Here is a 26,108-nt window from a genome sequence, read left to right as displayed (position 1 = left end):
AGGGTAGGACTGAGAGTGGCCTGCAGGTGAAACCCAGAAGGGAGCCCTGTGGGCACCTGCCCTTCCTGGTTACCAATTGTCAGCTGGCTCTTTTCCACGGGAGAGAGGTTGAACACGTCAGGGTTTTCTCCAGCATCGCTTTTATAAAAGGTTTCGATGTCAATGGAGAATTTCTCCACAAAAGGGCAGGTGAACCTGGGGGAGAACCAAAGCTTCCATCAGGACCTGTGATTAGAGGGGCCCAGCCAAGACCTGTCAAGCCCACAAGGTAGGAATGAAGCTAGGGGAATGGGAAGGGAGCCTTGTCTGCCCTGCCTACCTTCTGGGCTGCTGCTTTGTCCAAAACACAGCCAAGGCCGGAGTTGGGAGAAGGACAGAGTGTGTGGGAAGCTGCTGAGCTTCCTGGGAGGTGTCCACAACACGATGGGGACACAGGCACAGCTACGGCAGTGTACTGTGGAGTGGGCAGAATCTTGGGCTGTAGTCTATGGGATGTGCCATTCCTGCTCTACAAGGAGCCAGCTCTGGCACCAGAGGAGCCCCTCTCTGGGCTAGACGTGAGTTTAGAGGGGAAAAGTGTCACTGGGGGAGGAACCTCCATGGATCCTCCAGCTAGCTCCAGGCAGGTGTTCACTAATGTGGGGAAGGACGGAAACCCAGGAGACTTGTGGGGATCCCGTCTCCTCAGTGAGTGGGTGGCTAGTGGGAAGGAGACCCCTACTATCAACCCCAGTAGGGCTGAGCTGCACACTTTAGGGCACGGAGAGAAGGACCCCCTATCAGGTGACCCCAAGGAAAAGCCCTGCTCAGTTTGGGATGTAACATAATGCTCCCACAGCAGCTGAGGTCTGAGAGTTGGAGGGAACCTCTGAACCATCTGGTCTACCCTCAATTTCTTCCCAGCAGGCTGAATGTCTTAGTCTTCTCAGTAGGACTTAAAGTGATTTTATATTCCCTGAACCTTCCCAGATGACAAAGGGTCTCCAACGGCCCCTTGTTTGACCCATGCCTTCCCAGCCTCCACCTTAGGTGGTCTGGAGGCATCTAGGAATGTACTCTTCCCTCTCCTGCCTATGCCTGTCCTGAACGACCTTCAGAGCACCTTTCTGGGACAGAGTCTACGCTCCCTGGGTGTGTGGGGTGTTAAGCCTGTCTGGATTTGTGCCACAAGGTTGCTTCCCACCAGACAGCACATGAGGTGGTGGAAGGCGCACAGAAGTTGGTGGGGGGGGGGAGGCGCACCTGGTTCGGGTGTAGGGGTAGGCGTTCCAGGACTCCTCCACTACCCGCAGGGCTGCCTTGGGCAGGATGGAGCGGAACCAGCTGGGGATGTGCATGCCCACGTGATACACCTTGTGTGTGTATTGTCCAGAGCCCCCAGGGCCATCTGTGTATGGCCGGTTCTCCAGGATCTCCACACCACTCCCTTCACCATATGTCTCGTTACGGCTCTTCTTCTGTGGAGACAAAAATAGCCATGATGTGTGTGGGACCAGAGCACCCTGCTGAAGGGAAGGGAGATCAGGAGACTACACCTAGGAGTGTGGGGCTTTGGGAGGAGGGGCTTTGGTCAATAAGTCTGGCTTCCTATGTCATGTCAGAACCCCCAAATCCAGATGCAAGCTCTACATGCCATGGGCCTCCTGAGGGAGGCTGAAGGGCCTATGGATTTCCTCTCGCAGCCCTAGCACTGCACATGCAAATCCTCCATTCTGACTCTCATCTTTCCACATCTGAAAGTGTTTCCAAGATCAGACACAAGGCAAGGATGCCTACTTTCTCACTTCTGGTCAGCATTGTACTGGAAGTTCTAGCCATAGCAATTAAACAAGAAAAAGAAATAATAAGAGGCAACCAAATTAGAAAGAGAGAAATAAAAAAATTTGCTGAAAGAATCTCCTCTAAATCTGTTAGACCTAATAAATGAATTCAATAAAATTGCAGGATTCAAAACACACATGAAAACAAACACTGCAAAAAGGAAACTAAGTGGAGTCAATTCCCTTACAGCAGAATCTGAGGAATAAAATACTTAGGAATAAATTTAACCAAGGAAGTGAAAGACTTGTGCACTGAAAACTACAAACCATTGCTGAAAGAAATTAAAGACCTAAATAAATGTAAATGGAAAGATATCTCGTGTTTGTGGACTGGAAGATTTAACATTGTTAATGTGGCAAAAGCAACCTATAGATCCAATGCAGTCTCTATCAGAATCCCAGCAGCCCTCTTTATGCTTTTTATGGAAATGGAAAGGCTGATCCTATAATTCATATGGAGTTGTAAGGGACCCTTGATTATCCAAAATTTAAAAAACAAAACTATATTGAAGGATTCATACTTCCCTATATCAAAACTTACTCAAAGCTACAATAGACAAAACAGTGAAGCACTGGTGGAGGATAGACAGGTAGATCAATGGAATACAACTGAGAGTCTAAAACTACACCATACATTTATGGTCAATTTTTTTTTTTAAGACAGGATCTCCTGCCTCAGCCTTCCAATTAGCTGGGACTACAAACTGGAAAATGAGCATGAGAGGCTGAAGCAGGAGACCACTTAAGCTCAGAAGTTTGAGACTGCAGTGAGCTATGATTGTACCATTGCACTCCAACCTGGGCAACACAGCAAGACCCTGTCTCAAAAAAAAAAAAAAAAAAGAAGAAGAAAAATGAGCAAAGGATTTGAACAGCCATTTCTCCAAAAGATATATACAAATGGCCAATAAGCACATGAAAAGAAGTTTCACATCACCAGCCCTTAGGAAAATGCAAATCAAAACCACAAGAGAATAGCACCTTGCCTCCATCAAGATGGCTACTATTAAAAAAAAAAAAAGAAAAGAAAAGAATCAATGTTGGTGAGGATCTGGAGAAAGGCACTTTTGTGCACTGCTGGTGGGAACGTAAAACTGTGGGAAAAGTTTGGCAGTTTCTCAAAAAGGTAAGCAAAGAATTACCATAAGACCAACAATTCCACTTCTGGGTAAATACTCAAAAGAACTAAAGATGGGGACTTGAACAGACACATGTACACCAAGACTTCAGATGACCTCAGCCCCACTTGCTGACACCAAGTGTTCACCCCCAAACATGTACACCAATGTTCATTGCAATATTCACGACAGCTAAAAGGTGGAAACAATTCAAATGTCCATCAATATGTGAATAAAATGTGGTCTATCTACTCACAGAATATTACCCAGACACAGAAAAGAATGAGGTTTTTTTTTTTTTTTTGAGACAGTCTCACTTTGTTGCCCTCGGTAGAGTGCCATGGCGTCACAGCTCACAGGAACCTCAGACTCTTGGGCTTAAGAGATCTTCTTGCCTCAGCCTCCCAAGTAGCTAGGACTACAGCCTCCTGCCCAAGGCCCAGCTATTTTTAGAGACAAGGTCTCACTCTGGCTCAGGCTGATCTTAAACCCGTGAGCTCAGGCAATCCACCCACCTCAGCCTCCCTTAGTGCTAAGGTTATAGGCGTGAGCCACCACGCCCGGCCTAAGCATAAGGTCTTTTTACAACATGGATAAACCTTGAAAACAGGCTCAGCACTCTTAGCTCAGTGAGTAGGGTGCTGGCCACATACACTGAAGCTGGTGGGTTCAAGCCCAGCCCAGGCCTGCTAAACAACAATGACAACTGCAACACAAAATAGCCAGGCATTTTGGCAGGCGCCTGTAGTCTCAGCTACTTGGGAGGCTGAGGCAAGAGAATTGCTTAAGCCCAAGAGTTTAGGTTGCTGTGAGCTGTGATGCCATAGCACTCTACCGAGAGTGACACAGTGAGACTCTGTCTAAAAAAAAAAAAAAAAAAAAAAAACGAACCTTGAAAACATACTAAGTAAAGAAGCCAGACACACAAAACCACATATTGCATGACTCCATTATATGAAAAGTCCAGAATAGGCAAATCTGTAGAGACACAGACAGTGGATTAGGGGTCCATGGGGGGAAATAAGAAGTGAGGGCTAAGGGGAGGTGGAAACACTCCAGAATCAGATGGTGAGGATGGTTGCTGCGAATGTGCTGAAAACCACTGAGCTGTGCATGTGAAGTGAGTCATGCATATATGATTTTATATCTCAATAAAGCAAAGCTGGTATAAAAATAAACAGAAGCCAGTCCTGCCTCTTGCATTCACTAAGGTTTAAGAGAGATCAAACATGGCAAGCATAGGGGCCTCAGTGGCACTGTATGACAGAGATGACGTCTGGGTCACATCTAAGTGTCTCTCTGCCACAATACCCTTCCCAATATCCAAAAGCTCAGTTTTCTTGTTTATATAGAAAACCTCATGTTTGAGGTGCTGGTGACTTTAAAGCCCAGCTTCTCTTTCCATGGTGACATGACAGCATTGTTAGGGCCACATCGGGTCAGCTTCCTGCACAGCAGGTATTTGTGCACACACCTATGCACACAGAGCACACGTGTACACTGTCTTCCTCTCTAGGGCACAAAGATGTATCTCCGCAGCCCAGCTCTACTGAGCCTCCTTTAAAACCACCACCCCCCCAAACCAAAAACCATACCCAAGACCCTGAGTGAGCCTGCAGATGAGGCTGGAGCAGCCATGTGCCATCCTATCCTCTTTGAAAGAGCTCCTGGAATATAGACCAGACTCTCAGTGGAAACAGCTACTTCTTCCCAGATGCTTTCTAAGCTCCTGCCTCTTCCAGCAGCTTCATTTATGTGTGGTTGTGCTAAGTGCTCTGCATGTGCTCTCCTTTAATTACTGCAACGCCCCTTGGGAAGGCGCAACATGACTGTCATCCCCAATTCACAGGTGAGGAATGGAGGCGGAGAGAGACTGTCATTTGTCCAAGGTTGCAGTTACTAAATGGCAGAGCTGAGCCCCAAACTTGGACATGTTTAATTCTGGGGCCTTAGCCACAGCACCCAGCTGCTCTGGGGTAACCCGTTAGCACAAGAGGAATATTTATTCAATTCTTGTCCCAACTCTGACCAACAACTCCCACTCATTCTGGGCAAATCATTTCTCCCTGGTCTCAGCTTCCAAACTTACATGGAGATGGGGCATTGGGATTAAAGAATTGAAATCCCCCCCCCCAAAAAAAATCCTGGGATGTGACCTTATTTGGAAAGAGGGTCTCTGCACATAGAATTACAATAATGTGGCCACAAGCCAAGGAAGGCCTGGAGCCAAAAGAAGCTGGAATTGACAAAGAAGGTCCTCCTGTAGGGCCTTGAGAGGGAGTGCAGCCCTGCAGACACCAGGACTTCTAGCTCTGGCTTCCATAACTACAAGAGAACTAATTCTGTTGTTTCAAGCTACCCAGCTCATGGTTCTTTGTTAGACAGTACCAGGAAGTAATGCACTTGGGTACTAGAGGCTCAGAGAGAAGGTGTGCAGGGAAGAGGGGGCCAGGTCTGCCTGCCAGGCAGTCAAGTGTGCAGCTGGGCCAGGAGCAGGAGAGTCCATCCACCTGGCCTCTCTGGGGTGCTAGATGACTGTGCAGAAGCCCTGTCCACTCTGGCTGGCCAGCAGGCCCACTTAGCACCTCCTTCCGGAGGATTCAGGAGGATCCTTCCTGCCTCTTCTGGCTCCTGTGGCTCCCAGTGTTCCTCGGTGTGTGGCAGAGTCACTCTGATATCTGCCTCCTCTTCCCATAGAGACAACACTGCTTAGTTCAGTGCCCATCCTAAATCCAGGGTGATCCCATCTCAAGATTCTTAAATAATTGTGTCTTCAAAGACCCCATTTCCAAATAAGGTCACATTCTGAGGTTGTGGATGAGTGTGGATTTGGGGGGATACTAGTCACCAGCCAGGCAAGTGCTGATGGGCCTCTCAATGCCTGCTGCCCAGGCCTTGGCCATGTGTGCCCTCAGTCACCAGTACTTTCTCTGAGGTGACTCCTGAGGATGATCACAGCACCCTGGCAATCCCACAAGATGACCTTATGCTATGAGCGTACATGTGAACATCTGAGTAGGGGGCAGGCAGGACTGGATAGGGAGAACACAGGCTTTGGAGGGCACAGGGGGGCATCTCTGCTCCAATCCTCATAGCTGAGACTTCAGAGAAGGTGACAGGTGAGCTGCACTGAGAGAGCTCAAAGTGTTCCACTCCAAGCAATGTAAAAGAGGCAGCCCCTGATGTCTCTGGACAGGCTGGCTTCATTAGACCAGCTGTGTACCCTCGGGCAAGTTCCTGAGCTGCAAGCACTCATCTGTAAATGTGGATAAACACCACCAACTCTGCAGATTATCATGAAACTTGAGGAATGAAGCAGGTGATGTATTTCAGGCTCTGCCAACTGTCACCTGGTGAAAGTGAGGGCTCTGATCACTCACTGGAGATAGGTACAGCATGCTGCATAGAGGCAGGAGGGCTACCGTAGGGGCAAAGCTCCTGGGACCCTGAGCCTGTCTTCCCTGCACAGCAGGTGCTCTGTAAAAAACCAAATGAATGAATGGACTCTAGTCCCAAATGTCACCAGGAACTTTGGAGCTGGCATCCCAAGGACAGCCAGCCTTGCCCAAGCTATGCTCGGCTGCTCACCAGTGGTGGCATTCGAGAGAGGTGGGCTTTCCCAGGCATAGCCGTGGCTTAGCCATGCCACCCGGAGTGAGCTCTTCCCAAATGCTCTGACCGCTGCCCACATAGGATGCCAGCCCTGAGTCCCTGCCCACCACTCCTATGAGCAGCATGGGAGGTCATGATGGTGAAGGGTTAGCAGAGACAGGCCCAGTTCCTCAGTGGCTCAGGAATCATAGAGGATGCAAGGACCAAGAAACCCCTGAAAGCAGCAGCTCCCAGAGCTGTCCAGGGTCCTGGCCAGGCCATCCTTGTTCACCCCCCGGTTGTAAATGTTTGTTGACCATCTCTCCAGATGAACGGCTCCCCTGGCCAGGCCAGCAATTTTGTTTTTTAACCTTTGACACCACTAATACTGAGTACAGCTCAAGCCTGGTGCCAGGCACTTTGACACACCTTCTAGAGAGCTGCTGATTCAGAGGAAAGGCCCATTCTTAGTGGCCATTCCACCAGCAATCAGCTCAAGGTGGAATGAAGGTCTTATTATTCTTTCCTTAAAAATGCAGCAGCCTTCCTTGAAGGCCTATCTGCCTGGTGAGGCCAGTGCAGAACTCTGTTCTCTTGAGCACCTGCCTGGAACTCGTGTGAAGACCCAGCTCCCTGTCTCCTGGGAGTCTCTTGCCTCAGCCTCCCAAGTAGCTGGGACTACAGACACCTACCACAACGTCCAGCTATTTTTAGAGATAGGGTCTTGCTCTAGCTCAAGCTGGTCTCAAACTCCTGAGCTTAGGTTGGCTGCACCTGTACCCATCTCCCCACAGGTGTGGGAAGCACTTTTCATTCATCTCTGCAACTGGCTCTCGGCACAATTCAGAGCACGAGCAAGTCTGGTGAATTGAACTCTTTTTTATAACAGTGTTATTGAGGTACAACTGACATACAGTAAACAAACACATGTAAAGGAACAGCTGATCACATGTTCACACCTGTGAATCCATCACCCCATAGTGATGAGTCTCAGGAACCATGGGTTCAGGGACGGCTCAGACAAAGCTGGGGCCAGGAAGAGTAAACATCTGTGGGGCCTGCAGCAGCACAGGAAGCTTCCTAGAGGGGCAGCTGGGATCCCCATGACAGCAAGGACACAGGCTCAGAGGCCATGCTGGGTCCCAGGAGCTTTGCCCCTGCTGCAGCCCTCCCACCTTCATGTGGCATGCTGGAACCAAGTGAGGATGGCCTGAGGTCCACACTCTTGGGCTTCTCTGCCCTCAGGCCTACAGCCCCAGTACTTGGCGTTTCTACCAGAACCCCCTCACCCAGAGAAGGCTGGGACACAAGGGGGACAGCAGCAGTGCCTCTGAGCTGCCACAAAGGTGGCTGACCCCTTGGAATGCTGCCTCTCCAGTCTAGACACAAGCGTCTTGGCCTCCTCCCCTCACCTCTGCCCCTGCCCCCAGCAGGAGTCCCAGAGCTCCCCAGGACAGAGAGGCCACCTGGAAATGAGGGATCTGAGTTCTATCCCTGGCTCTGTGGGCCTCATTTTTCCCATATGTAAAATGGGAAACTGGGGCTCTGAGCTAGGCTGTCTTATGTCACAGATAAGGAAACTGAGGTTGGAGCCCAATACTTTTTCACCATCTCTCAGCTGGAAAATGGCAGAGCTAGAACCCAAACCTGGGTCAGTTTGGCCACAGAAGTGGCCAAAACACACTTTCTTTCTTTTTTTTAAATGTAATTCCTAGAAAGTTTAAATTGACAAATGTGGATCATTTCTGTGGCTAACATATTTCTTTCTTCTTCTTTTTTTTTTTTTTAGAGAGTCTCACTACGTTGCCCTCAGTAGAGTGCTGTGGCGTCACAGCTCACAGCAACCTCAAACTCTTGGGCTTAAGCAATTCTCTTGCTCCCAAGTAGTCCCTCGGCGGGACTACAAGCACCCGCCACAACACCCAGCTATTTTTAGGTTGTAGTTGTCATTGTTGCTTGGCAGGCCCGGGCTGGATTCAAACCCGCCAGCTCTGGTGTATGTGTGGGTGCCCTAGCCACTAAGCTACAGGTGACAAGCCACTTTCTTTCTTGCCTTTTTTTTTTTAAGATAGAGTCTCACTTTTCAGCCCTTGGAAAAGTACCTGGCATCATAGCTCACAGCAACCTCAAACTCTTGGGTTCAAGTGATTCTCTTGCCTCAGCCTCCCAAGTAGCTAGGACTACAGGCACCTACCACAACATCCAGCTATTTTTAGAGATAGGGTCTTGCTCTAGCTCAAGCTGGTCTCAAACTCATGAGCTTAGGCAATCCATCTGCCATGGCCTCCCAGAGTGCTAGGATTATAGGTATGAGTCACTGTGCTTGGCTGTGAGTGAGAAAGTCACACTTTCTCTGGCAGATGTTTCTCAGCTCTGTGGCAGCTGAAAACAGCCAGGGTTCACACACCTGCCATGGCCCCCTAGCTATGGCTATGATGCCTTCATCTCCCAGAGATACAACCCTCCCCTGTCTTCCTGCCAGGGTGGGACATGAGGAAGGGGCAGGAGATAGTCCTGGGGTGCCAGGCAGAGTCTGGGGTCCCCATAGGGGGACCTGATCTCAGAGGAAGGGGCTGTGCTGGCAATAAGAGAAGCCACGAAGTACCACCCCCTTGGCTCTCATGGCCTGTGGGCCTCCTATAGGCTCACTAGAACTGGGGTATAAGCATGTGTGTATGTGTCTGTCTGGCTACATGTGGGTATACACACATACATGTTCACATGCCCTGTATGCATGTATATTATATATCTACATGTGCCCCTTCCTCTGAGATCAGGCCCCCCTGTGTGGGGACCCCAGGCTCTGCCTGGCACCCCAGGACTATCTCCTGCCCCTTCCTCATGTCCCACCCTGGCAGGAAGGCAGGGGAGGGTTGTGTCTCTGGGAGACGAGGGCATCATAGCCATAGCTAGGGGGCCATGGCAGTTGTGTGAACCCTGGCTGGCAGTGGGGGTGTGGTCTGTTTTCAGCTGCCTCAGAGCTGAGAAACATCTGCCAGAGAAAGTGTGGATTTCCAGCCAGGCACAGTGACAATATCCATGTAGGTTTACACATGTGTGTCCACGTGTGACCATGCATGCGTGTACACCTATCATGTGTGGACCTACACATGTCTGTGCATGAGGGGGGAGGATCAGCCCACAAGATGAAGAGGACACCAGCCCAGGGCTAGGAAAAGAGATGCAAGGACCTACTTCTGCCCTGGGGATCTTGCTGTCCCAGACAGACAACCATGAAGAGGTGGAAAGAGCTAAGTGCCCAAGGTGGGAAGATTCAGAGAAAGAAATCACTTCCCACTGCCTGTGGAGATCAGAAAAGCCACAGAGAAGGAAGCAGCATCTGGTTGATCTGAAATTCGGGCATAAGGGCCCCCTGATTGCCTTGGAGATTCTTCTATTGCAGAATGCATCCACCAGTGTGGCATTAATTTTAAAATGGAGAATATGCGGTAAAGATGTGGAGAAATCAGAACCTTTATACATTGCTGGTGGGAAGTAAAATGGTGCAGCTGCTGTAGAAAACAGTCCAATGGTTCATCCTGATGTCACACACAGGGTCACCATATGACCCCTTAGTTCTCTTCTTAGAGGTTGACCCAGAAGAACTGAAAACTGGGACTCAAATGAATATTTGTATGCTAATGTCAACCCAAACATCCCCCACCTGATGAATGGATACACAAAATGTGGTCTGTCTCTATAATGGAATATGATTCAGCCACAGAAGGAACGAAGCCCTGACATGTGCCATGACATGGGTAAACCTTGAAACACGATGCTGAGTGACAGAAGCCAGACACAAAAGGCCACATGCTGTATGACTCCACTTACATTAAATGTCTAGATCAGGCAAACCCATAGAGGCAGAAAAGCAGATTAGCGGTTGCCAGGGAATGGGGGAAGGAGAAATGGGGAGTGACTGCTAGTGGGTATGAGGTTTCTCTTTGGGGTGACAGAAATGTTCTGGAGCTAGACAGAGGTGGTGGTTGCACCTCACTGTGAATGTACTAAATGCCACTTAGTTGTACACTTAAAAATGGTTAAGTTTAAGTTACATAAAATTCATTTCAATGAAAGCAAAATAAAACAACAAAGAAGCCTGAAGTTCCCAGTCCCAACAGAATTTCTTCCAAATTCTATAGAGAGCTGACAACCTAAGTCCCTGTCTTTGCAGACATCCTTAGGCAGGGTTTGAACCCACCAGAACCTGCCAGCCTCGGTGTATGTGGCCAGCACCCTACCAACTGAGCTACAGGTGCCACCCTGGTTTCACCTTTCTATTGTAATTACTCACCTGGTTGGAGCACAGGGAAAGACCCTGGAAGCTCTGAGCAACAGAAAGGACCCCAGTCAGCACCCAGAGGCTGCGCTGGCTCAGCCCCGCTGGGAGTGACGGTTGACAGGCTCTCACAGAGGGCTGTGAGTGTTGACACTCACACCCTGCAACTCTGGAGATGCTTGCATCTGCCTGCTACAATCCCAGCTGACAGAGATCATCAAGGGATACTGTCTGTGTAAGCTCAGCAGACAGGCCCTGGGATGCGTGGAGCAGAAGAAAATCTGAGTGTCACACAGGGCAACTACATTCATTGGAGGTACGAAGACAGATGCTGAAAAGAAAGCTTGAGGGGGGTGATGGGGAATGGCAGTGTATCGAGGAGCCCAGCGTCAGAGGTGATTCTGTGTTCCAGAAAAGTTGTGGGATCTCCTAGAGGCTGGAGGACAGTCCTCCCAGAGCCTGACCCAGGTGGAGCTGAGGGGCTGCCTGCCGTGGTCCAGGCTCACTCTGGCCTGGGTGGGAACTGAGGAATCCTGGGACAAGCAGCAGCTTTGGCAGATCAGCCTGGTCCTTGAGCGAGCTGAGCTATTTCCAGAGTGCTCAGAGGTGGGGGGCTGATTTAAGCCTCTTTCTCTCTGCTCTCTAGAAATAATTAAGGGGTAAGTGGTTCAAGAGGGAACTGAGTGGCCCTTCTGAAGCAGCTCAGAGCAAACAGCCCCCTAGAGAGGCTGGGATCACCTCCCATTCTCTTCCCAGCAGAGCCTCCTGGGCGAAAGAGCCTGGCCAAACCCCAGCAGCTTCTCAGGCTCTGCTGGGTGCTCTTGACTACCTCCTCGGACTTGGGTTAAAGGAGGAGCCTACTAGGCAAGCGTGGGGTTTGGGGGTGGACACCGCACTAGCTGGGATCTCTGCCCTACACGGATGGCCCCATGTTATGCTACAATTACAGTTTGCAGCAAGATGCTGCATGGGAGGCAGGCCCCACTGGGTAGCAAAGACTCAAGCACCGCTATGCCCAGAGAAGCCAGTGCCAGGCCAGGAGCAAGTTCATAATCAGAATGGGAAGCCCAGAGACCCTCCCCTTGGAGGAAAGTTGCCCAGCTAGGCAGGCAGACACGGAGGTTAGGCAGGAACCTCCATAGAGCCAGGACCTCCGCGGGAACCCTGGCAAGTGAGAGTGATGGTGATGCTTGACACCTGGGCTAGAAGCAACCAGATCCTGATTCTGTGTCCCAGGTCAGTTGGGCACTGAGTAGTGAGCCTGGTAATGTCTCCTGAGAGTAGTCTCTGGCTGGTCACAGGAACCTGTCATCCTCAAACTCACCTGTGATTCTGTACTTGCCACAGATCCCGCACTTCTGTTTGCAGGCAGCCAGAGTAGGAAGAAAAGGGTGGGCCTGGGAGCTGTATGCTCCTGGACAAGTGACGTACCTGCTCTGGGCCTTACACTTTCCTGCCTGTCAAATGGGGTGTTATGGACTAAATGTTTGTATTCTTCTAAATTCCTATGCTGAAGCCCTAACCTCCAAGGTGATGGTGCTTGGAGATGGGGCCTTTGGGTGGTGATGGGGGTTACATGAGGTCATATGGGAATGGCACCCATGATGGGACTGGTGTCTTCCTAAAAAGAAGAGATTATACAGCTCTCTCTGCCACATGAGGACACAGGCAAAAGGCAGCCCTCACCAGAAACCGAATCTGCCAGACCTTAGTGTGGGACTTCTGGCCCCCAGAACAGTGAGGAAATGAGCTCTTGTGGTTTAAGCTCCAGCCTGTGGGGGTTTTGTGATGATATCCTCAAGTTATTGGGACGGGGGACAATGTCTGGACTGATCAGGGAGATAGTAAGCACTAAACACAATTGTTAGCTTTTTTTTTTTTTTTTTTTTGGAGACAGAGTCTCACTATGTCACCCTTGGTAGAGTGTCATGGTGTCACAGCTCACAGCAACCTCCAACTCTTGGGCTTAAGCAATTCTCTTACCTCAGCCTCCCAAGTAGCTGGGAATACAGGCGCTCACCACAACGTCCAGCTATTTTTTGTTGCAGCTGTCATTGTTGTTTAGATGGTCAGGGCTGGGTTCGATATATGTGGTTGATGTCATAACAATGGTGCTACGGGCGCCAAGCCTAATTTTTGTTGTTGTTGTTGTTATAGTTGTCATTGCTGTTCAGCAGGCCTGGGCCAGATTGTATGTGTATGTGGCTGGCGCCCTAACCACTGAGCACCGAGCTCACAATTACTAGCATTATAGATGCCAGGACACAGTGCTGGTGAAGCAATCAGATGCCACAAATTCCTACGCTGTACCTCCACATGCCTGACATTAAGACTGGTGACCAGAAGGCTAGCGCAACTCAGACGTTTCTTAGGAGCCTCTGAGGCACTGGCCTGTGAAAGCTGCAACTCCGCCCCAACCCACATACAGGCCCCTTGTGTGGCTGGCATGGCCCGCCCTCGCCAGAGACCCACCTGTATCATGTACAGCTGAGCGATGCGGTACTCCTCCACGGTCATGGGCAGAGGAATCCGATATTCTTTTATAATCATCTTGGAGTCCAGGCCTTCCCGTCGATGGGGAACTGTGAGTTGGGACTTCTAGGCAAGGTTCCTTAAATAACCATGACAAAGTTCACGAAAGACCCCTGAGAGAGAAAGAGAGAGAGGGGACAGGACAGTAACTTTGTGCAAAGGCTAGTGGATCCTACAGCACAGAGGAAAGGCCCAGTGCAGACCCAAGGCTAGGATTCTCTCCCCAGTCTCTCTGGCCTCCACTTCCCTTGTCAGCTAAGAGCTGCTGAAGGACAAGTGAGAGGCTGTTGTATATAAACTCTCTGACCAACATACATCCACAGGGAAGCAAAGAATTGTGCCCCTATCAGCAAGGGTCAGGGAAAGAGCACCATGCTCTTGTTCTACTCACAATCCTAATAAGCTACAGTTCCTGCTCCCCAGTCAGCCTGTGACAACCCACATAATGATGCTTGGTCATGGGAGAGAAGGCAGAGCAGATGAAACCAAGAAGGGATGCAAGACGTTTTCAGATCAGCAGTCCAAGTCAGCCCGTCAGGTTCAGGGCAATCTGCTCATGTTACTCGCTGCAGACAGCATTGCTGCACCCTGGCAGAAGACTCTGATCTAAAATTTGGTTTGGGTTCAATACAGATTTACTGGCACATTTTCTCTCCCTTACATTGGGCTGGGTCTGGGAGGTACAGAAGACAAGATAGGCAAACAGTGTATTCATGAGAATGTCTATTTAAGCTGATAATATATTTGAAGAAGATTTTCACCTAAAGCAATCAAATTTTAAAAATACATAATGCTGGGAGGAGGCACATTCTCAGTTATCTGGAAAACGAAATCACCCGTTACAACCTAAGCCCCAGATGGCTGAGACTTTGCTGTAAGTATCTTCTGGTCACCCCCAGAAGTCACAGGCTGTTTAACATTAAGCCAGGTGAAGGTTTCCAGGATGGACAGTGGCAGAATCAGAATAGTATTTTATAATAGAAAGACCACGCCAAGGACAGCAGGCAGAACTCCGGCTAGTGACAAGAGCCAGGGCCTGGTGAATCAGGTGGCTTCCCTGGGGCAGTGGTCTATAGGAAGCATATGAGTATTGCCCAGCACTAAAGCATTACTCTGACAAGACTGAGAAAAGCATATTTACCAGAACACTTAGGAACACCAGCATATAGGGTTGAAAAATTATTTTTTTTGTTGTTGTTTCAGGTTAATTTGAGGGTACAAAGAATTAGGTTACAATGTTTGCATTTGTTAGGTAGAGTCCCTCTTATATTTATGTCCCACCTCCAAGAGGTGTGCCGTACACCCTAACATTGTACCCATTAAGTGGGAGCACACCCATATCCCTCCTTCCCCATTCCCTGCTCCCTCATTCCCCTGCCCCCCCACCTGAAAAATTCTTAAATCTTAAGCCACTTAGGAGAGAGACAGAGAGGGTGAAAGGTCATATGAAGGGGTCAGAGATGACCCCTGTGTTGTCCTAAAACAGCCCCCTATGGTTTCCTTCATGGCTGGTAGGAACCTTAGCCCAAAGGGGCATCCAACTCAAGTTCTCACATCCAGTTGCTTTAAATATAGAGCAAATGAACATCTTTGTAGCACATTTAGAGCCTATCTTCTGTATATGCCCCATGAAACTGCACCTCACATCTGCTGGCCATAGATAAGACAAACCCTGGAGCCATAAATGACCCCAGACTCCTGCTGCCCCTGGGAGCTCTCTGGCTCAGAGCTCCTGGTCATGCTACTGAGCAATGTCACCTGGACACATAAACTTCTCTCTGCCTCCCCTCTCCCAGAGAGCCCTCTCATCCTCTTTCCTTCCTCTTCCCCTTCATGCCAAACTGTAAAGCTCCAAGTTACTGTCTTGCCTATTCCCTGATAGACCCTAAAACAAGTGAAAAGAGACCATTGCTGGCTGCCTTTGCAGGGTTCTTCCCCACACTCCAATGGGCCTCTGAGACACCTGGCCCAGGCCAATGTGTCTATGTTCTCTATGTCTGTCTGAAAGCTGAGGCCACAGGAGAAAGAAGCAATGGCCTTACAGTTTCCAGGGCCGTCCCTTGTTCCCTGAGGTGTGGAACAAGAACCCCACTTAGCTGGCTGAAACTGCAAGGAATCTGACACCAGGATGGGCTTCCAACTGGCTAAGAGGGTAGCTCAGGCACTAGATTTGGGAACCTTCCTTGCAGATACAAAAGAGAGAGAACACTGTACTTAGTTGAAATTAGGGTTGCAGATGAAGACAAGGAAATGGAGGTTCAGTGTGGCTGTGTTTCCAAAGCTCTTCTACTTCCCAAAGTTCTTCATTGAAGCCCCAGGATCATCTGACCCAGAAGACACTTTGGAAGCCACAGAAGCAGTGCACTGGTGTGACATGTGGCACCCACCTACGTCTATGAGGCCTCAGGTGTGTTTCTTTACTGCTCAGATAAATGCAATGACCCAGAGTGACCTTGAGCAAGTCCCATTTGGTCATCTAAACTATGCAGATTGTCAGACACAATCTCTATACATTCTTCAGGAGTCTGTCCTTCAAAGTCTTACCTGCCTGTCATACTCACCACACCCGAGTCAGACCACCCTCCATGCCCTTAGATTCCCAGTCCATCAGGTGCTGCTGCAGACACACAGCTTAGGAGTGAGGCAGGATTTTCAGGGCCAAGTACGTTCCTTAAACACCTCCAGCTCCTCAAGTGATAATCAGGGATGAACTCTCAGAGCCTGAGCCAGCACCCAGACACTGGCTCAGGTTTCAGATCTCAGAGGTACATAATGATGCTCCACAAAGACAAGCCACCAGATGAACTGGTGGTGTCCACAAGCCACCAGATCACACAAGTGGTGTCCACAGTCTTGATGTGCCAGCCGAGGGACAAGACAGAGAGGGGACACAAGCCGAGAGGGCCCAGAGGCCCCTTGGCAGCTCCCAGGTGGAGCTAGACTACTGAGCAAAGCTTAGCGATTCTGTCCAAAGCTGGGTTAGACAAAAACAACCATATTTCTGTCCATGAGGAACTAAAGAGCCATGGAGGTAAGCAGGCAGGCAGATACATAGATAGGCAGGAGGAAAGAAAATATAGTTACAGGTAGGTGCATGAGTGACTAACAGCAGGAGAGAGGACTCAGAACTCTTGAGTGACAGAATGTGGGAGACAGGAGGTCACTATGGGATGCAACTGCAGACACGGCAATGCCTTTACCAGCCATGTGATCTCCCAGAAAAGTATCTGCCGAGCCTTCGTCTGTCCTTATGTAAAGAGGGAGATAAGCCCACCTGACTTCAGAGTTATCATGAAGGTTACTGAAATGGGATCAGCCATTCAGCCCAGAGGGGCCTCAGGAAAGACTTCATGGAGGGTAGAGTTGGGCTTCCTAAGACCTGTGGCTGGGGGCAGGTGAGAGGAAAGTTTGCTCTGATAGAAGGACCAGTGGAACAAGGGCCCCACGCCGGGGCATATCCTCCTTCTGTGTGTCCCAGAATGGCTATGCTTTATCCTGCCCCAAATTTACGGACTTGGGCAGCCAAAAAGTCATCTTCTCTTTTTTTGCGGTTTTTGGCTGGGTTTGAACCTGCCACCTCTGGTATATAGGGCCGGCGCCCTACTCCTTGAGCCACAGGCACTGCTCCAGAAAGTCTTCTTAAAAACCACAAAAAAAGAAATACCTGATGTTGAAATCCAACTGATCAACAGATAAATCAAAATAAGGTCACTGATGGAGAAGTCCTGATGAATGATGAATTCATACTTATGAAATATTTTGAAATCATTGTTATTACAGCTAGTGAACAGAATATAAAAACTTGAACAAGGTATGCAAATAATAATATAACAAGACCACAGATGGAAATAAAATTTCCTCAACTTCCATGGGATAGGTGTTGGTTTGTTAAGAAGGTTAAAAAAAAATTATAAGGGATGAACAGGCAGAGCAGGGAGGATTTTTAGGGCAATGAAACAGCTCTGTATGATCCTACAATGGTGGAAACATGTCATCACACATTTCTCCAACCCATAGGCTGGACAACACTTAGAGGGAGCCTGAATGTAACCCATAGACTCTGGTGACAATGATGTGTCAATGGCAGTTTGACTACCACAGATGTCCCAGTCTTGTGCGGGATTTTTCCTGTGCAAAAATGGGCATATGGGAACTCTGTACTTTCCTTTTTCTTTTTTTTTTTTTTGAGACAGAGTTTCACTTTGTTGCCCTTCTTAGAGTGCTGTGGCGTCATAGCTCACAGCAACCTCACAGCCCTCAAACTCTTGGACTCAAGCAATTCTCTTGCTTCAGCCTTCCAAGTAGCTGGGGCTACAGGCGCCTGCCACAACACCCAGCTATTTTTAGAGACAAGGGCTTGCTCTGGCTTAGGCTGGTCTCAAACTTGTGAGCTCAGGCAATCCAACTGCTTCGACTTCCCGGAGTGCTAGGATCACAGGGGTGACCGACTGCACCTGGCAGAACTCTGTACCTTTCTTTTTTTTTTTTTTTTTTTGTAGAGACAGAGTCTCACTTTACGGCCTTTGGTAGAGTGCCGTGGCCTCACACAGCTCACAGCAACCTCCAACTCCTGGGCTTAAGCGATTCTCTTGCCTCAGCCTCCTGAGTAGCTGGGACTACAGGCACCTGCCACAACGCCCAGCTATTTTTTGGTTGCAGTTTGGTCGGGGCCGGGTTTGAACCCGCCACCCTCAGTACATGGGGCCGGCGCCTTACCGACTGAGCCATAGGCGCCGCCCCAGAAGAACTCTGTACTTTTCATTCAAGTTTGCCAAGAACCAAAACTGTTCAAAAAAATAAAGTTTATATATATATTTTAAAATTAATAACTTTATTTTATTTATTTATTTTTTGAGACAGAGTCTCAAGCTGTTGCCCTTGGTGGAGTGCCATCACGTCACAGCTCACAGCAACCTCCAACTCTTGGGCTCAAGCGATCCTCTTGCCTCAGTATTTCCATTTTAGTAGAGATGAGGTCTCATTTTTGCTCAGACTTGGTCTCGAACTCTTGAACTTAAGGTATCCACCCCCCCACAGTGCAAGGATTACAGGCGTGAGCCACTGGCCAAAAATTATATTTTTAATCTTTCAGAAAGTTTTTTTCTCAGAAACTATAGGTTAGAGATCAGGGGCTGGGGAAGAAAGGAATTAAAGTCATTGTTTAATGAGTACGGAATTTCTATGTGAGTGATGGAAAATGCTTTGGGAATGGTAATAGTGATGGTTGCACAACATTGTGAATTGTAATTAATGGGATGGAATTGGACATTAAAAAGGCAAATTATATATATATACAATTAAAAAAAATCAATAATGCCAGGTGTGGTGGATCACACCTATAATGCTAGCATTCTGGGAGGCCGAGGCAGGTGGATTGCCTGAGCTTAGGAGTTTGAGACTAGCCTGAGCAACAGCAAGACCCTGTCTTCAAAAAATAGCTGGACCGGGCGGCGCCTGTGGCTCGAATAGTAGGGCGCCGGTCCCATATGCCGGAGGTGGCAGGTTCAAACCCAGCCCCGGCCAAAAACCACAAAAAAAAAAAAAAAAAAAATAGCTAGACCTTTTAGTGTGCACCTGTAGTCCCAGCTATTCGGGAGGCTGAGGCAAGGGAATCTCTTGAGCCCAAGAGTTTGAGGTTGCTGTGAGCTATGCCACAGCACTCTACCAAGGGTGACAATGTGCGAATCTGTCTCAAAAAAAAAAAAAAAATCAATAATGTAACATACCAAAACCATTGAATTGTGTAGCTTAAATAAGTAAATGTATGGTATGTTAATTATATCTCAATCAAGCTAGTGTCAAAAGTTTTCCTCTGGCTGGGCATGGTTGTTCATGCCTATAATTCTAGCACTTTGGGAGGCTGAGGCAGGAAGATCCACTGAACCCAAGAAATCGAGACCAGCCAGAGTAAGAGCAAGACCCATCTCTACTAAAAATAGAAAAATTAGCCAGGGGTGGATGCCTGTAGTCCCAGCTACTCAGGAGGCTGAGGCAGGAGGATCGCTTGAGTTCGAGGCTGCTGTGAGCTGAAACTGTGCCTATGAGTAGCCAGCCACTGCACTCTAGCCTGGGCAGCACTGGGAGACCTTCTATTAAAAATAATTTTTCTGGGCGGCGCCTGTGGCTCAGTCGGTAAGGCGCCGGCCCCATATACCGAGGGTGATGGGTTCAAACCCGGCCCCAGCCAAACTACAACCAAAAAATAGCCGGGCGTTGTGGCGGGTGCCTATAGTCCCAGCTACTTGGGAGGCTGAGGCAGGAGAATCGCTTGCGCCCAGGAGTTGGAGGTTGCTGTGAGCTGTGTGAGGCCACAGCACTCTACCGAGGGTAATAAAGTGAGACTCTGTCTCTACAAAAAAAAAAAAACAATAATAATAATTTTTCTGAACTTGGGCCTGGGGCACCGTTTTGCAAGAAGAGCTGCTCCCAGGAAAGGGGGTGGCGCAACTCAAAAGTCCAAAGTTCTGGGTAGAGATAGGTCAGGGGCCTCAGCTAGAGCAGCCCTGGCAGCCACGGTGCATGCACTCAATGCGGCACTACAACAGAGGACAGACGGCTAAGATGACACACCTGCCACCCCACACAGCCCTGCACACTCACACGCACAGGAACCAATAGGACAACCCCTAGGAGACATACCTCAGAAATTCTTAAGACGGTTGTGGACAGGGAAAATTCACTTCCCTCATGAAGATGCCAACAGCTACTATTGACACTAAAGTTACATGTGCATTTAATTTATGTAGATTCAATATATGCATGTCCCATTAAAGAAAAAAAAACCTGGAAAAAATGATAATTTTTCTGGTTTTTTTCCCCATTAAGTTCAACCTTTTAGGAACCATTATCACTTACGATAAAGAAATGTTTTCTTAGGTTTAGCAATGCCCTCCCATTTAGATACCTGAAAATGAATTTGTCTTTCTTTGGTTAAATCTAAGTAAAATTAAATTTGATTTTTATTTTAAAAATGCATGTAGAATATTTATAAAAAAAGTTATGAGTACTCTGTATGTCTGTTGGTACAGAGTCTGTAATAAGTGTTCACTGAATGCTGGTGAGGATTTCCTCAGGTTGATGAAATCTGGGGGTGACTTTTTCTGACTTTTCAGGAGGTGGCTGTGGCAGAGTCTGAGCAGCATGTGTGTAAGTGGCCAGACAGAGATTAAAATCTCAAGCAGACCCTCTACTATAGCCTAGCCTCAATGGTGGGCAAGCCACCTAATCTCTTTAATCTTTCATTTTATCTTCTGCAAAACAGACGTAAGAACAGCACTTGCCCTGCTGGGCAGTCCTGTGGATTAAATGATACGATTGGTAAAGTGTTTATTTTCAACCAGCACTCAACTAGCGGGAGGGAGCAGCCAGGAGGTACTCCTAAGCCTATTACGGTTGAGAAGATAGACACAGGACCTATGGGCTACCCACCCCCACATGCAGACACCAGACCCCCGGTCTGCAGGGAAAGACGATCTGACCCCTAGGCACTCAGGTCTGAAGGCAAAGCTGGCTGTGGTAGGTGCTGGGGCCAGGTAGGGCCCTCCTCAAGTTCTCCCTGGTTGAGCCCAAGGCTGGGGTGTTTGGCAGACCCTCCCCTTGATCAGAGCAGCAGCATGACTTGTGTGCCTGCCTACTTGTCCCCTGAGCCCCCATGGCCTGCAGCTGAACCCTCACTCAGACAATCTCATTACACCCACTCCGGCTGCCTGGGTAAGCGAGAGGCAGACACACATTTCATCTCATCTCTGCAGGCGTCGTGATGGGTTAGACAGCATTTTATTTTACTGCGTTCCACAGGGCAGTTTCCAGAGCCTGGCACGGTGCGAAGGAAAAAAAGACACACACAGGTCTCGAGAGGCCCTCCTGTGAGGGGAGCCAGGGAAGGAGTCTAGGTGGCTCCCCACATGCACTGCCCAAACAGCCCCTCTCCAGGGAGGATAGGGACCCTCACCTAAGTCTCAAAGATGGCCCTTGGTCCCCACCCTTTAAAGAATCCTTTGGGTTCCACCCCTGCATTTATGATCCCAGACAGGACCCCAGCCCCATGTTCATCGATGTCTTCCAACAAACAACGGTATAGACCTTGCCAGAATGGGCCACATTGGTGTAACATCCAGGGAGGTCACAGGAGCAAAAGAGAAGAGCTCTGGACAAAACATAAGGTGCAGGCTGTGTCCAGCCATGGCCAAGAGGAAGTGCGAGCAAAGTGACCTGAAAAATCTAGGGGCATGGCCTCCCACAAAAACACAGAATGCTTGCTGCCCACCCCACCCCCTCAGCCCTCAAGGCATTATAGGAGAGGCAACACAGAGGGGCTCCAGGCTTAGCAGGGCCAAGGTGGCCTTGCCCCTTGCCGGAGGCATGTGGTGAAGATGGAAGTGGATTATTGGGGCTGGGCCAGGAAGGGCGGCGGAGGAACAGGGGGGTCGATAGCTCCTTTGAGCAGAGGCCACGAGACACCCTGACTGGGAAGGAAAGGAAAAGAATTGAGTTTACAGAACTTAATCTGTTTTTCCATGATTAGCTGGGGTCTGACGTCACAGATAGGATTTAGTAGTGAGGCTGTGTGGAGAGAGGGGAGGATGGAATCTGTCCAAACACAAGTCCTCTGCATCCTGGCTATTAAGTCTGGATGCTCCTCCAAGCCAGGCCAGTGGGAGCCTTGATTTCTGCAGCAGTGGAGAGAAGCAAGATCTGGGGGCATGGGCTTCAGGACCCATGTGTGCTTCTGGACTCTCTTTCTGACTCTCTGCTTCCCAAACTTATGGGCCCCCACTCAGGTCTGAAGTGGGTAAGGGTGAAGGTGCTTCCTCGCCAGGTGCGCCACCACCTGTGCTGTCTGGGGACCAGTGGATTGGAGGATGCCAAGTTCCTCTTATCTAGGGACCAGCCTCCTGGGCCCAGGCAGGGGTGTGGAGTGTGGGCTGCACTGAATAGATGTAGTTACGAGGCTGGCACCTGTCAGGGGCCTCTCTGTGCCAGGGGCTGAAAGCAGGAGGGGGGCATTCCCACAGAGGGTTCCCATCTCTTCCCCCAGGGAGACTCCACCCTCACCTGTTAGGTACTGGGCCTCCCCAAGAGATTTCTTTTAAAGAAAGGGTTTCTGGTCTAAGAAACAAGTAGAAGACCCCACTCCAGGCCTGTCTTCACTTTATAAACGAGGGGGCTCAGGCTTGGGGAGTGGGGAAAGAGCCAGGTCAGGGGCCAGGTCCCTGACTCTAGGCGTCTCCCTGCCCCCAGTCACACGAGGGGCGGACCAAGAAGGCATTGAGCAGAAGGACACAGCACCCCCCTCCAGTGACCTGGACCTCTCTGAGCAGCACATGACTGGTCCCCCTGCCCTGACCCCAGAGAGCCCCCAAGCTCTGGGCACTGCTGTAGTACCTGAAATCTCACAGAAGGCCACATTAATCTCACTATCTGATGCCAAGAGCACCAGGGTGGGACACTGCCAAGCCACTGCGGGACTCCATCTCAGACCCCATAGCACAGTGGCCACCCAGGGGCCCCACAGGCTGCAGTGCTCTGCAGGGTTGGGAGCCTGTGTCAGAGGGTTAGGAGGCACCTCAATCCATAAGCAGAGCTGCAGACAGCAAGCTCAGAGAGGGCAATGTCCCTCTCCAGGGCAAGGGAGCACCATTCTTAAGACTTCTACTCCCTGGCTGGGTAGAAAAGGGCAGAGGAGATTTATTTGGATCTGAGGAAACAAAACTGAAATCCAGAGCCACCAAGATAAGCATGAGCACCAGAAGGAATTATCTGGAATTTATCCCTTCCTCAGCCATTGGGGACCCTGATGGTCATTGAGTGACTCCCCCCCATGTTGGCATGCTGGCCTCTAGGGTTTAACACTGAACATGGCTGCAATAAGCCTGGGCACTTCAAACAAAATGCCACTGGAGGCTCAGATGTGACAGCAGAAACACAAATATCCCACCATGGCCCCTGAGGCTTGGTTCCAAGCTGTGGCTCACATGGCTTTGCTTGGGGGCATTTCCATCTCACTCCTTGTCACCTCCTCACGGTTACCAGCATTTCCGCTGCAGTACCCAGGCCATCCTTCTACATAAGGGGCCTGCTAGCCTTAGAAATGGCTGCTCCTTTACGGTAGAAAGCCCTCAGCTTCTGGGGCATGCAAGAAGGAGGGTTCCCTGCAAATCTCAGGGGCTGGGACCCTGCAAGGGGTGTTGCAGGGAGTGAGTTCAGCTGCAGGCCCTTTAGGGGATGCCCACGATACCTGAATTAGTAAGAAGCAGGGTGGGATTTTCACCTAAAACTGGTGATAAGCCCTTACGATGACAACAGAGATGTCATGATGATGAGAACACAAAGGGCTTTGTTTGCTTAGCACTGAGTCCTCTAGCCCAGATCCGGCAGTCCTGCCCCATCACTCCACTTTCTGCACCTTCCACTCTTGACTTTGCTCCTTCTCCCAACCTTGGGTCTTCTTTATTTCCTCTAATCCCCACCATCAAACTGACCAACCCTCTGCACCAAGTCCATGGTTGCTGTTGTACCACATGGACATCTCTGCTCCCAGGGAAGTCCACCACCCCTTACTTGTCACTTAGGAACCTTCTCCTAAAGAGCTCCCTCTCTCCAGCAGTGCTTGCCTGTCTACGTGTTCAAGTGTTAGAGCATTCAAACATGCACAAAATAGCTCCCGTGACTGCAGCAACAAAACCAAACAAAACTTCACAGCTCCCCTCCCCACTGCCCCAAGTCCCACCTCTTGGCACCATCCTACTCCTCTGTCCCCTTTTATAGCAACCCCTCCCTAAAGCTCAGCTGTCCTGTTGTTGACACTGTCTCACTTCCCAATCACCTTCCAACTCACTTTAATCCCCCACTCCACTGAAACTGCATTAGTCAAGGTCACCAATGACCTCCATGTGGCTGTATGGGAGGGTAATCTTCAAGTTCAGCCTTTCCTGCATCTAACACAAAAGGACTTTGCAGCTACTGATGCCTTCCTGAGGCTCACAGCCAGGTAGGCACAGAGCTGGAACAGACTTCCACATGGACAAGGTTCTCTTCTTTACTCAGCCAACACATTTCCTACATTTCTGCACTTGGAGCCCACTGTGTGCAAGATTCTAGCATTGAGCCTCTCGGCCAACTACTGATCTATCAGCTATCAGCTACAAATGACGATTTTTTTTGTTCCCCCAAATGAGCCAGTATTGTGTGCACTGCAAGCCTTGTGGGGGCGGACCTTAGTCTAGAGGGGCACAAACCCCATACTGGATGGAGTCAGTGTCCCTGGTCCTGCAGCCTTAAACCCTTCATGGTACAGGAATGCACAAGGCCCACCACTCAACCTCCATGGCTCCTTCTGCAATAGTTACGTCCCAGCAGGGTGCGAGCCTAGATGTCCCCTAGGTGTCGGGTACCACAATAGGTGTCACAATGAGAGTGTCACAGATCTTTAACTCCAAGAAACTGCCTACAGCCTCCGGTACAGTCTAAGACACTGTTTCCCAAACTTACCACATCAGGACAGTCCATTGGAGCATTCCTTAAAGACACAGAGGCTGGAGCAACTGCAGGGTCAGAGACTTATTCCCTGCTCCCCCTTCTTCTCACCTACCACAAGGAATACACAGTCTGTCCAGCCCTGACCTTCCTGAAGGCACCCCACATGCCAACACATCTGGAAAAGCAGACTGTTCTGCTTGGTCCCTCAGTTTATAAATCATTTTGATCATTTTACACAGTTAAGCTATATAAATAAGTTACAAGTGACTTAATCATCATCTACCTTGAGTTAGATGTATTTCCCCTATTTATTAACTTGATCAAGATATAATTCACATACTTTGTAATTCACCCCTTTAAAGTGGTTTTTGTATATTCACAGAGTTGTGTAACCATCACCGCTATCTAATTCCAGAACATTCTCCTTACCAAACCCCATACCCACTCTCTCTCCATTGCCGCACCCCAGCTCCCAGCCCCCACTAATCTGCTTCCTGTCTCTATGGATTTGCCTGTTGTGGATAGTTTGTATAAGTGGGATCATACAGTATGTGGCCTTTTGTGTCTGGGTCTGTTCATTTAGCGTCATGTTGTTGAGCACTGTAGCATGTTTCAGGAGTTCATTCCTTTTTATGACTGAATAATACTGTACCCATTTTTATAAGTAAGGAGACCATAGTTTTTTGTGTCATTAAGGCACCATGCCCCTTGTCACTCAGGAAGTGGCAGAGTCAGGTGTCTTTTACTGTATAGCCAAGATAGAAATAGTTTAGGACTAAACACTCACCCTCTAAATTTACATTAGTTTATATATGTATATACCCCGTCATTGATAATAGCACTTTTTGGTGTACAAATACTTTTTGCTTTTTTACCCTGGCTTTTTCAGAACAAAAGGCAATGGTGTCCCCTTTTTTAGAAAGAATGAAGGCTCAAAAAAAGTTAAGGGGCATATTCAAGGCTGGAGTTATGTACTGATGCATGCGACAGTGGCTACCTTTGATCTTGGATATAATATGAGTGAACAAAGCCTCTTTCGTACTTGCTTTTTTCTTTTTAACATAAAGATGCACGATTCAGAGAAATGGCTTTTAGTTTTTTCTTTTATTTTGTAGTAAGTGAAAATCTTCCAGCTAAGGGAAAGCCCCACTTAAACTGCATTGGAGAGTGGGTACTTGGTTTTATTTTAATGTTTCCAACTGATCTTAGAAACAAAGGTTGGTGTCTCATTCAAAATACAGGCTCCTCAGTTCCAGCCTGAACTCAAGGGAGGGCCTGGGAACATGTATT

General features: G+C 49.0%; 1 protein-coding gene across 8 annotated transcripts in view; it reads right to left on the bottom strand.

The window, feature by feature from the left end:
* The window catches only part of PITPNM2 (phosphatidylinositol transfer protein membrane associated 2), a 147,109-nt gene that overhangs the window by 26,185 nt on the left and 94,816 nt on the right, over nucleotides 1-26,108 (bottom strand). For all 8 annotated transcript variants that reach the window (XM_053587916.1, XM_053587911.1, XM_053587908.1 and 5 more), the window contains 3 exons: nucleotides 13,281-13,453; nucleotides 1,243-1,457; nucleotides 74-195 (listed from right to left, as the gene is read on the bottom strand). In XM_053587916.1, coding sequence (XP_053443891.1) covers nucleotides 74-195; nucleotides 1,243-1,457; nucleotides 13,281-13,358 — 415 coding nt within the window. In that variant the 5' untranslated portion in view covers nucleotides 13,359-13,453. The remainder of the gene's footprint in view (nucleotides 1-73; nucleotides 196-1,242; nucleotides 1,458-13,280; nucleotides 13,454-26,108) is intronic.

The sequence above is a fragment of the Nycticebus coucang genome, chromosome 4, assembly GCF_027406575.1.
Source record: "Nycticebus coucang isolate mNycCou1 chromosome 4, mNycCou1.pri, whole genome shotgun sequence".
NCBI classification, from domain to species: Eukaryota; Metazoa; Chordata; class Mammalia; order Primates; family Lorisidae; genus Nycticebus; species Nycticebus coucang.
Note: the sequence above shows the minus strand (reverse complement) of the source record. Positions and strands in the feature narration are given on the sequence as shown.